Raw genomic sequence first — 11,558 nt, 5'->3', positions numbered from 1 at the left:
TGTATCATTTATTTTTTTATTTTTTTTAATATACTAAATATTTACTATAAAATAGTGTGTCTAATGGCATCACTGATTGGTTGGTTGTAGAGTCAGATAACTTGTTTTTAAATTCAGGCAAGTCTTTTTTCATAGCTGACAGTCTGTTTATAGTGTGGCGTTTGCTGTATCAGGCGGAGTGATTCTAACCTGTTACTCCTTCCCTCTCTGTTGGTTTTGGGATCTGTCTCAAGGAGGGCTGTGATTGGAGGAGGGCTCTCTGTCTCCCCATCCCGGAGCCAATCAGACCATCAGGATCAGAGCAGGATTCAGGATTAGGATTAATGATGGAGAGAAAGGAAACCCGGATCGGGACCCCGGCCCCAGTCCACTGGAACCTATAAACTAGACCTTACTCAATTGGCTCTAAAACACACTAAATTCAGTTTTTAGTATTTTTTTCCCATGTGGAACCTCCAGCACCCGTCTGGGATCCAGTAGTTTTTTGGGTTTAAAAGAGGAGCTCAAAGCTGGGAGCAAAACCAGGAGTCTCAGGATGGAGGCGCGCGCGTAAGGAGAGCGGTAACTAGAGTCTGGGAGGAGGGATCGAGGTGGCCGGGGGGGTGGGGGTGGTATGGGAGGAGGGATCGATGTGGTGGAGGGGGTTGAGGGAGGGTCTGGGAGAAGGGATCAATGTGGAGGGGGTTGAGGGAGGGTCTGGGAGAAGGGATCAATGTGGGGGGGATTGAGGGAGGGTCATGTTTTCTAAGGTTTCCTCAGTAAGTTATGAGGATGATGGGATTGTTTCTCCAGTTGGTCACTTTTAATGTTTCAGCTCTTTCAATAAAGTCTGCCTTCTACAGTAGCAACAGTGTCTCTGTTTCCCTGTTTCAGCAACATACACATGACAAACAACACTTCACATATGTACAACATATCACAGGACATCGTTCAAAGTTATAACAGACATATAGATCACTACTGTTAGTGTGGGGTTATGGTTTATAGTCTGTGTTAAGGAATCTGATGCTGGTTTGTTCTGCAGAGACATCTGTACCATCCATCCAGTAGCCACCGTGTTGTATTATAGACCTGTAGAATGATAGAGAAGTATCTTCAGACAGACAAACCATATCTAGAAATCTGTATCTAAGTATTTCACTGTAAGGTTTACACCTGTTGTATTCGGTGCATGTGACAAATAACATTTGATTTATTTGCCTCCCTGCCAGCCTGTCTGTCTGTCCGTCCCCTCTGCCGGACAAGGTATGTCGGCCTGTCTATCTACCACCTTTTTCCCAGCTGATCATAATTGTATCAGTTCGGGATAAATCACCTTCATTCCCTTCTCTCACCCGGGACACGGTGCATTCTGGGTGGAAACAAGATGTGGGCAGGAGCGCGCTAGTGAAAACGATCGCAACACACGGGGGGAGTCGGAATAGCCAATCAGATCGTCAATGCAGTGCGGGGGGGGCGCGGAACAGGCAATCAGATCGTCAATGCAGTGCGGGGGGGCGTGGCATGTAAGTAACCGGTAAACACAGAACCCCGCTCGAAACACGCACAACGGAGGTGAGAAAGACAGAAGTCCAGACAGAACTGCGTTGTTCAACGCGTCTACTGAGCACAAGCAACAGCAGCAAGAGGGTGAGCGAAGTTACATTTCTGTCTCTTCTGTTCTGCATGGAGCTGTGTTGAAACGGTATGGTCTGGTATATGGAATCAGCTGTGTTGAAACGGTATGGTATATGGAATCAGCTGTGTTGAAACGGTATGGTATATGGAATCAGCTGTGTTGAAACGGTATGGTCTGGTATATGGAATCAGCCAAGCATCGGCTGGAGTGGTGTAAACACTTGCCGCCATTGGACTCTGGAGCAGTGGAAACGCGTTCTCTGGAGTGATGAATCGCGCTGCACCATCTGGCAGTCCAACGGACAAATCTGGGTTTGTCGGATGCCAGGAGAACGCTACCTGCCCCAATGCATAGTGCCTACTGTACATTTTGGTGGAGGAGGAATAATGGTCTGGGGCTGTTTTTCATGGTTCAGGCCCCTTAGTTCCAGTGAAGGGAAATCTTAACGCTACAGCAGATGAGTCTGTGCTTCCAGCTGGAAACAGTTTGAGGAAGGCCCTTTCCTATTTCAGTATGACAATGCCCTCGTGCACAAAGCGAAGTCCGTACAAAAATCGTACGACCATCTATCTATTCTATGTTCAACAACGTGTTATTGATTGCCTCATTGCAACAGCATGTTATTGATTGCCTCATTGCTCAAGTGGTTTGCAAGTGATAATGTTTGTCAATTTTGGATCGTCTGTTCTGTGCAAACATTTGCAAATGCATCAGTGCAACAAAGTGATCATCTCTCCAACTCAATCAAATGTATTTATAAAGCCCTTCCTACATCAGCTGATGTCATAAAGTGCTGTACAGAAACCCAGCCTTAAACCCCAAACAGCAAGCAATGCAGGTGTAGAAGCACGGTGGCTTGGAAAAACTCCCTGGAAAGACCAAAACCTAGAGAGGAACCAGGCTATGTGCTGGGGGGAGAGGAACCAGGCTCTGGGGGTGACCAGTCCTCTTCTGGCTGTGCTGGGGGGAGAGGAACCAGGCTATGAGGGGTGACCAGTCCTCTTCTGGCTGTGCTGGGGGGAGAGGAACCAGGCTATGAGGGGTGACCAGTCCTCTTCTGGCTGTGCTGGGGGGAGAGGAACCAGGCAATGAGGGGTGACCAGTCCTCTTCTGGCTGTACTGGGAGAAGATAAGAGTACATGGCCATTTTTGTTAAAGCCAGAACGTTCATGATGTTCAAATGTAAATAGACTCTCAGCAGGGTCAGATCTCAAATTATCTCATTCTAAAATCTGACCTCTCCACTGGGGGGAAAAACTGATGCAAAATGTAAAACTTCCTGGACCTACCATTTGGTATTGAAACTAAACCATATGATTTTAATGAAAGGTATTTTAATAAACATGAACATGTGAGTGTAAGAAGCACACATTTCAAATAGTCTACATATCATATTAAACAGCATATAGACACACTAAATAGGTCGGAAGCCAGACAGGGAGCCTAAGAAGGAACTAAAATATTTTAATTCAGTTTCAAGGCTATAACCCACAAAGAAATACTTTGAAGCATTAGTGACTGTGACACCGTAGCCTGTTAAGGACATAAAGCGCTCAGTATTTAAACATTTGTTGTGTTGTGATTATAGTCTATACATTTCACATTTAGACTGTGACTTAGAAATAAACACAATTTTAAACCAAAAATGACTTTGGCTTTTGCATTAATTTGGCCAGTTTGTGTCTTCAGGCTCATGTGATAGTGCCTGGAGAGCTGGCCAGCAGTGGAGAATACCCCTCTCTCCACTTGGAGAATACCCCTCTCTCCACTTGGAGAATACCCCTCTCTCCACTTGGAGAATACCCCTCTCTCCACTTGGAGAATACCCCTCTCTCCACTTGGAGAATACCCCTCTCTCCACTTGGAGAATACCCCTCTCTCCACTTGGAGAATACCCCTCTCTCCACTTGGAGAATACCCCTCTCTCCACTTGGAGAATACCCCTCTCTCCACTTGGAGAATACCCCTCTCTCCACTTGGAGAATACCCCTCTCTCCACTTGGAGAATACCCCTCTCCCCACCTGGAGAATGGCACTGGGGAATAACAACACCCTTTTGGCCACTCTATCCAGGCTGGGCAGAGATGCAGAGTTGTTTTAAACATTTTCTATAGGTAGGCCTGAAGGTTTAGGCAAAATAACCCAATCAAAACAAAGCCTCTTGAATGTGGGAATATGCCAGGCCTATGAAGTCATCTGAGCGCGACGTCTGTTTCTTGTTGACCGCTGAACGAGTGACCTCGGTTTATTGTTTCGTAAAGCTGACAGAGTTTTTATATACTTTTGTTGGATCCTGTGGCTCTGTTGGGCTTAGTTGCTGTGTGCGCTGCTGTCTGTCCCGGGATCACTTATAGATACTAAACTGCTTGGAGTAACCATGGATTGTTAACTGTCATGGTCAAAACATAGCTAAGACGGGGAGAAGTCTGTCCATAATAAAGCGCTGCTCTACCTTCTTAACAGCACTATCAACAAGTCAGGTCCTAGTTCTGTCACACTTGGACTACAGTTGAGTAGTGTGGTCAGGTGCCACAAAGAGGGACTTAGGAAAATTGCAGTTGGCTCAGAACACGGCAGCACGGCTGGCCCTTGGATGTACACCAAGCTAACATTAATGATATGCATGTCAATCTCTCATGGGTCAAAGTGGAAGAGATTGACTTCATTACTTGTTTTTGTAGGTGTTGACAAGCTGAATGCACCAAGCTGTCTGTCTAAACAACTGCATTTATTTTCAGCAAACTTAACATGTGTAAGTATTTGTATGAACATAAGATTTAACAACCGAGGCATAAACTGAACAAGTTCCACAGACCTGTGACTAACAGAAATTGAATAATGTGTCCCTGAACAAAGGGGGGTGTCAAAATCAAAAGTAACAGTCAGTATCTGGTGTGGCCACCAGCTGCATTAAGTACTGCAGTGCATCTCCTTCTCATGGACTGCACCAGATTTGCCAGTTCTTGCTGTGAGATGTTACCCCACTTTTCCACCAAGGCACCTGCAAGTTCCCAGACATTTCTGGGGGGGAATGGCCCTTGCCCTCACCCTCTGATCCAACAGGTCCCAGACGTGCTCAATGGGATTGAGATCCGGGCTTTTCGCTGGCTATGGTTGGTTGGGTTGTGTATCGGAGGACGCATGACTTTCCACCTTTGTCTCTCCCGAGCCCGTACGGGAGTTGTAGCGATGAGACAAGATAGTAACTACTAACACTTGGATACCACGAAATTGGGAAGAAAAATGGCAGAACCCTGACATTCCTGTTATGCAGGAAATCACGCACAGAACGAGCAGTATGGCTGGTGGCATTGTCAAGCTGGAGGGTCATATCAGGATGAGCCTGCAGGAAGGGTACCACACGAGGGAGGAGGATGTCTTCCCTGTAACGCAATAATGGAAATCCATAAAAAAAAAAAAACAGGAAGAGTAGCTGCTGCCTTGACAGAAACTAATGGGGATCCATAATAAATACAATTAGCATAGCGTCGTTAGGGAGGGATTGGCCGGTAGGGATATCCTTGTCTCATCGCGCACTAGCGACTCCTGTGGCGGGCCGGGCGCAGTGCACGCTAACCAAGGTTGCCAGGTGCACAGTGTTTCCTCCGACACATTGGTGCGGCTGGCTTCCGGGTTGGATGCGCGCTGTGTTAGGAAGCAGTGCGGCTTGGTTGGGTTGTGTATCGGAGGACGCATGACTTTCCACCTTTGTCTCTCCCGAGCCCGTACGGGAGTTGTAGCGATGAGACAAGATAGTAACTACTAACACTTGGATACCACGAAATTGGGAAGAAAAATGGGGGTAAAAATGTTAAAACATGTATGTAGTAGACCCACTGAAGGACCAACCCCACAGACAATCGGCAGAGGAAGTTCAAATGTAATTGTATTCAATGTTCGTGACGGACAAGGGACGTTTTAGTTTTTTTCCTTTGTAAATGTGCGTCCCTCTGACTAGAGCGCCGTGTCACTCTAGTGCCAGTAACAGGACTCGGAAGGGGTGCTAGTCGGACAGACTGAGCCCAAGCTCTGGTTAAAAGTAGGGTGCTAGTCGGCCGGACTGGGCCCAGGTTCTGGTCAGAAGTAGTGCACTGTAGGGTGCTAGTCGGCCAGACTGGGCCCAGGTTCTGGTCAGAAGTAGGGTGCTAGTGGGACAGACTGGGCCCAGGTTCTGGTCAGAAGTAGTGCACTGTATATAATAAGGTTCCATTGGTATGTAGACAGACGGTTGTCACAAAACCACCTCCGTTATTACACTATAATAGTGCAGGAGGTGTTCGCCAAGCTTCTCTGTATGGCTGTCTCACGTACCTGTTCCACAGCAGACTCCTCTAGCCTCTCTCCAGTCCCGTTCTCCTTCTAACGCACTGCTTACGATACCATCACAGCAGACTCCTCTACCCTCTCTCCAGTCCCACTGCTTACGATACCATGAATTAGGATCTAGAGGTTAAATCTGCAATATTTTACTTTTTGTGTGACCTGACAATTCACAATTTTAGGAACCAGGAAATGGTGAAGCCATCAGATTTCTCCGTAGTGTATCTTTAACTAACCTTCTTCTCCCTCCCCCTCTAGTCACCATGACCGACAGAAAGGCTGTCATAAAGAATGCCGACATGTCAGAGGACATGCAGCAGGATGCTGTGGATTGTGCCACTCAGGCCATGGAGAAATACAACATTGAGAAGGACATCGCTGCTTACATCAAGAAGGTTGCTAACCAGACAGACATCCTGTGTGTGTGTGTGTGTGTGTGTGTGTGTGTTTCTAAATGTTCCCTGTTTTGTTCCAGGAGTTTGACAAGAAGTACAACCCCACGTGGCATTGCATTGTGGGTAGAAACTTTGGCAGCTACGTGACGCATGAAACCAAACACTTCATCTACTTCTACCTGGGCCAGGTGGCCATCCTGCTCTTCAAGTCTGGTTGAACCCCTACAACTTAACCACTACTCCCTAACCACCTAACGTCTACCTGGGCCATCCTCCAGCTCTCTCTCCTCCCGTCTCCACTGACCGAGGCAGGCTGCTACTCCTCCCCTGGATTGTGATACATTGATGGTTGTGGCCACACACACATTGAAGAGTTCTAGATGATTCTCCATTGTGTCTGTGCGGTGCTGCATGGGCCATGTACATGGTGTGTATCTGTTGCAGTATAATTAACATGTGATACACCCTGTCCCTATACACTATTCCTTATGTAGTGCACTACTTTTGACCAGGGCCCATAGGGAATGGGGAGGGAGGGGAGGGGAGGGGAGGGGGGGCGTTTGGGACACAACTGATGACTACGTGTATATTTTGCAGTATGAGAAACATGCTACTCACAGAGTTGCTGAAGGCCTACAAAGTAGAGATTATTATGTTATGTGTTTTTCTTTGCACTGCTGTATAAAATGCTTTGACTGTTGCTTCTGTGTTGGTTCATAAAGATTTGTTCAACACTATTTAAAAGGAACATGGACTAGTGATTTACTGGGGGCGTGTCATCTCTCATCATTCATGGCAAAGATACAGAACACCTGTCTGTGGAGAGATTCAGGTCATCTCTTTCTCCAAGCTTGTGCTTGGGGGTCATGGATAAGAGCCAGGCAACTCATGATCCATCCTATGGATACACCAAAAGCCTGTATCAAGAATTACAAACCATCTGTGGAGTCTTGATACGACCATGAGATATTACATCCACCTAGTGCCAGGGTCCCATAACTGAAATATCAATGGGTAGCTAGTGCCTGCCTCCTATTTGACTGATGTTTCTCCCTGTCTGTCTCATTGATGTTCCTTAAGCTACTGCTGCTGACTGCCTTTCTGAGCTGCTTCAAGACACCTGAAGCAGTGGAATCAACCAGGAACTGACACATTCTACATTTTCAAAGTGACCGATTCTTGTCGATAATAAAGTAATATTTCAAATGTTATTAATGTTAGATATAAATAGTAACCTGTGCACTGGAAATACATTTGTGAAAACGGTTCAAGATTAGTGGTGGATTTAAAATGGCCTATATAAAACACCTCTGGGTTTATTTTCTCTGGGATTAGAAGCTGCACAGAACAGGAAACCACTCTTATGTCACTTTCTTAGAGGAATAGGACTAATGAAGAGAATTTAATGTAGACCGTGACTGGCCTCACACTCCATAGTGTAGGTCTCGGTGTATGCACCTTATAAATTGGATGCGATCCGCCAATCCGAAGAAGAAGAAAAGGGAAACTACACTTTGACCTCCTGTCAACCCCGGATGTACCATTGCAGCAGAGTTTTTCCTGAAAGATGGCTGCCAGAGCAACGTTGTCACCAGGCTCTAGTCCTCCAATGTCTTCCAGCCTAGCCGGTATTAACGACGGTGTGTCAGTAACGCTATCACCAGATGCGGTCCCGTTCAGCCCGCTGGCTCCGGGGGACCGGGAGGAGATGGGTTCCGTGGCGGGGCAGTTCTCCCACTACGCATCCAAGCTCCGCTCACTGCGAGCCGGAGATCCAGCCAGCCTGAAAACACAACTCAACCTGCTGTTCGACCAACTGATATCTGAAAACTACAGCCCGAACCACAACATACGACCTGAGGTACAGTAGCTATGATGAAGCTATGGACATTTGAACTTTAAACTTAGCTAAACTAGCTTGCTAGTTACTGGGATTTTGATTAAGTCAATATTGCTTGAAATGAACAATTTACTTATGTAGCTTGCATTTGAAATTTTAGGTTTCAAAAGGTTTCAAAACAGCCTGTTTAACTAAAGCCCGTGGAAATGTGTTTCTGTCCTTAAGGCTTTTAACATGAACAACTTTCAATACCTTTGCCTAACCTACGTGATTTAACCAAAGATGTTTGGCATCCATTACTCGTTGTTACAGCATAGGTACAGTTTGGTGTAGTGCAGAGAATTTTCAACCAGCCTTGGTGATACTATCTTCTGCGTTGGCCAAACGTGTTATCTTTTTAAAATGTCCTGTTGCAGTGGCACCCATGGTGCTCAGGATGCATTAGCTGTTAGGCTGTCCACCCCACCACGGTGCTCAGGATGCATTAGCTGTTAGGCTGTCCACCCCACCACGGTGCTCAGGATGCATTAGCTGTTAGGCTGTCCACCCCACCACGGTGCTCAGGATGCATTAGCTGTTAGGCTGTCCACCCCACCACGGTGCTCAGGATGCATTAGCTGTTAGGCTGTCCACCCCACCACGGTGCTCAGGATGCATTAGCTGTTAGGCTGTCCACCCCACCACGGTGCTCAGGATGCATTAGCTGTTAGGCTGTCCACCCCACCACGGTGCTCAGGATGCATTAGCTGTTAGGCTGTCCACCCCACCACGGTGCTCAGGATGCATTAGCTGTTAGGCTGGCCACCCCAACGGTGCTCAGGATGCATGACCTGCTAGGCTGTCCACCCCACCACGGTGCTCAGGATGCATTAGCTGTTAGGCTGTCCACCCCCCCACACACACACACACACAGGGCTCAGGATGCATTAGCTGTTAGGCTGTCCACCCCACCACGGTGCTCAGGATGCATTAGCTGTTAGGCTGTCCACCCCACCACGGTGCTCAGGATGCATTAGCTGTCAGGCTGTCCACCCCCCCCACACACACACACACAGGGCTCAGGATGCATTAGCTGTTAGGCTGTCCACCCCACCCACACACACACACACAGGGCTCAGGATGCATTACCCGCTAGGCTGTCCACCCCCCCCCCCCCCCCCCCCCCCCCCACAGTGCTCAGGATGCATTACCCGCTAGGCTGTCCACCCCCACACGGTGCTCAGGATGCATCACCCGTTAGGCTGTCCCCCCCCATTACCCGTTAGAATGTCCACCCACCCCACGGTGCACAGGATGCATTACCCGCTAGGTTGTCCACCCCCACACAGTGCTCAGGATGCATTACCCGTTGGGCTGGCCACCCCCCCCCCCCCCCCCCCCAATGGTGCTCAGGATGCATTACCCTTTAGGCTGTCCACCCCCCCCCCCACACACAGGGCTCAGGATGCATTACCCGCTAGGCTGTCCACCGGTGCTCAGGATGAATCGACTAGGATTGTACCTTTTGGCTTCTGGACAACGAAAAAAGTTATCAAAACCAATAGGGCTGTAGGGAAATGACAGTGGTGGCTCCAATAGAACAGGAGAGAGATGACATAGTGGTGGGTCCAATAGAACAGGAGAGAGATGACATAGTGGTGGCTCCAATAGAACAGGAGAGAGATGACATAGTGGTGGCTCCAATAGAACAGGAGAGAGATTACATAGTGGTGGCTCCAATAGAACAGGAGAGAGATTACATAGTGGTGGCTCCAATAGAACAGGAGAGAGATGACATAGTGGTGGGTCCAATAGAACAGGAGAGAGATGACATAGTGGTCGGTCTAATAGAACAGGAGAGAGATGACATAGTGGTGGGTCCAATAGAACAGGAGAGAGATGACATAGTGGTGGGTCCAATAGAACAGGAGAGAGATGACATAGTGGTGGGTCCAATAGAACAGGAGAGAGATGACATAGTGGTGGGTCCAATAGAACAGGAGAGAGATGACATAGTGGTGGGTCCAATAGAACAGGAGAGAGATGACATAGTGGTCGGTCTAATAGAACAGGAGAGAGATGACATAGTGGTCGGTCTAATAGAACAGGAGAGAGATGACATAGTGGTGGGTCCAATAGAACAGGAGAGAGATGACATAGTGGTGGGTCCAATAGAACAGGAGAGAGATGACATAGTGGTGGGTTCAATCAAAAGTTTGGACACATCTGCTCATTCAAGGGTTTTACTTTTCTTTTTACATAAAAAATATGAATTAACATATTGACCTGCTAGGCTGTCCACCCCCCCACGGTGCTCAGGATGCATTACCTGCTAGGCTGTCCACCCCCCCACGGTGCTCAGGATGCATAACCCGCTAGGCTGTCCACCCCCCCACGGTGCTCAGGATGCATTACCTGTTAGGCTGTCCACCCCACCACGGTGCTCAGGATGCATTACCCGTTAGGCTGTCCACCCCCACGGTGCTCAGGATGCATTACCCGCTAGGCTGTTCACCCCCCACACCACAGGGCTCAGGATGCATTACCCGCTAGGCTGTCCACCCCCACACGGTGCTCAGGATGCATTACCTGTTAGGCTGTCCACCCCCCCATGGTGCTCAGGATGCATTACCCGCTAGGCTGGCCACCCCAACGGTGCTCAGGATGCATTATCCGTTAGGCTGTCCACCCCCCCACGGTGCTCAGGATGCATTACCCGCTAGGCTGTCCACCCCCGCACAGTGCTCAGGATGCATGACCTGCTAGGCTGTCCACCCCCCCACGGTGCTCAGGATGCATAACCCGCTAGGCTGTCCACCCCCCCACGGTGCTCAGGATGCATTACCCGTTAGGCTGTCCACCCCCCCACGGTGCTCAGGATGCATTAGCTGTTAGGCTGTCCACCCCCTCATGGTGCTCAGGATGCATTACCCGTTAGGCTGTCCACCCCCACGGTGCTCAGGATGCATTACCCGCTAGGCTGTTCACCCCCCACACCACAGGGCTCAGGATGCATTACCCGCTAGGCTGTCCACCCCCACACGGTGCTCAGGATGCATTACCTGTTAGGCTGTCCACCCCCCCATGGTGCTCAGGATGCATTACCCGCTAGGCTGGCCACCCCAACGGTGCTCAGGATGCATTACCCGTTAGGCTGTCCACCCCCCCACGGTGCTCAGGATGCATTACCCGCTAGGCTGTCCACCCCCCCCACGGTGCTCAGGAGCATTACCCGCTAGGCTGTCCACCCCCCCACGGTGCTCAGGAGCATTACCCGCTAGGCTGTTACCCCCCCACGGTGCTCAGGATGCATTACCCGCTAGGCTGTCCACCCCCCCACGGTGCTCAGGATGAATCGACTAGGATTGTACCTTTTGGCTTCTGGACAACGAAAAAAGTTATCAAA

At 48.9% G+C, this 11,558-nt stretch overlaps 2 protein-coding genes across 3 annotated transcripts in view; both read left to right on the top strand.

The window, feature by feature from the left end:
• The first annotated feature begins 1,475 nt into the window (after positions 1-1,475).
• Positions 1,476-7,073, top strand: LOC110533226 (dynein light chain 2, cytoplasmic). The gene is made up of 3 exons (XM_021617303.2): positions 1,476-1,629; positions 6,197-6,333; positions 6,414-7,073. Exons 2-3 carry the CDS (start codon positions 6,202-6,204, stop codon positions 6,549-6,551), a joined length of 270 nt encoding a protein of 89 aa, XP_021472978.1. The 5' UTR covers positions 1,476-1,629; positions 6,197-6,201; the 3' UTR covers positions 6,552-7,073.
• A 742-nt stretch (positions 7,074-7,815) lies between these two features.
• heatr6 (HEAT repeat containing 6) overlaps positions 7,816-11,558 on the top strand; it is a 46,982-nt gene continuing 43,239 nt past the window's right edge. For both annotated transcript variants that reach the window (XM_036989426.1, XM_036989425.1), the window contains exon 1: positions 7,816-8,194. In XM_036989426.1, coding sequence (XP_036845321.1) covers positions 7,901-8,194 — 294 coding nt within the window. In that variant the 5' untranslated portion in view covers positions 7,816-7,900. The remainder of the gene's footprint in view (positions 8,195-11,558) is intronic.

The sequence above is a fragment of the Oncorhynchus mykiss genome, chromosome 10, assembly GCF_013265735.2.
Source record: "Oncorhynchus mykiss isolate Arlee chromosome 10, USDA_OmykA_1.1, whole genome shotgun sequence".
Lineage (NCBI taxonomy): Eukaryota > Metazoa > Chordata > Actinopteri > Salmoniformes > Salmonidae > Oncorhynchus > Oncorhynchus mykiss.
The sequence above is the reverse complement of the archived record's forward strand: the minus strand, read 5'-3'. Positions and strand labels throughout refer to the sequence as shown.

Bases quoted from the DNA above. Each gene is read 5' to 3' on its own strand.
- LOC110533226 (XM_021617303.2), top strand. From the start codon at position 6,202: ATGACCGACAGAAAGGCTGTCATAAAGAATGCCGACATGTCAGAGGAC. The intron at 6,334-6,413 runs GTTGCTAACCAG...GTTTTGTTCCAG, and splicing joins TCGCTGCTTACATCAAGAAG to GAGTTTGACAAGAAGTACAA.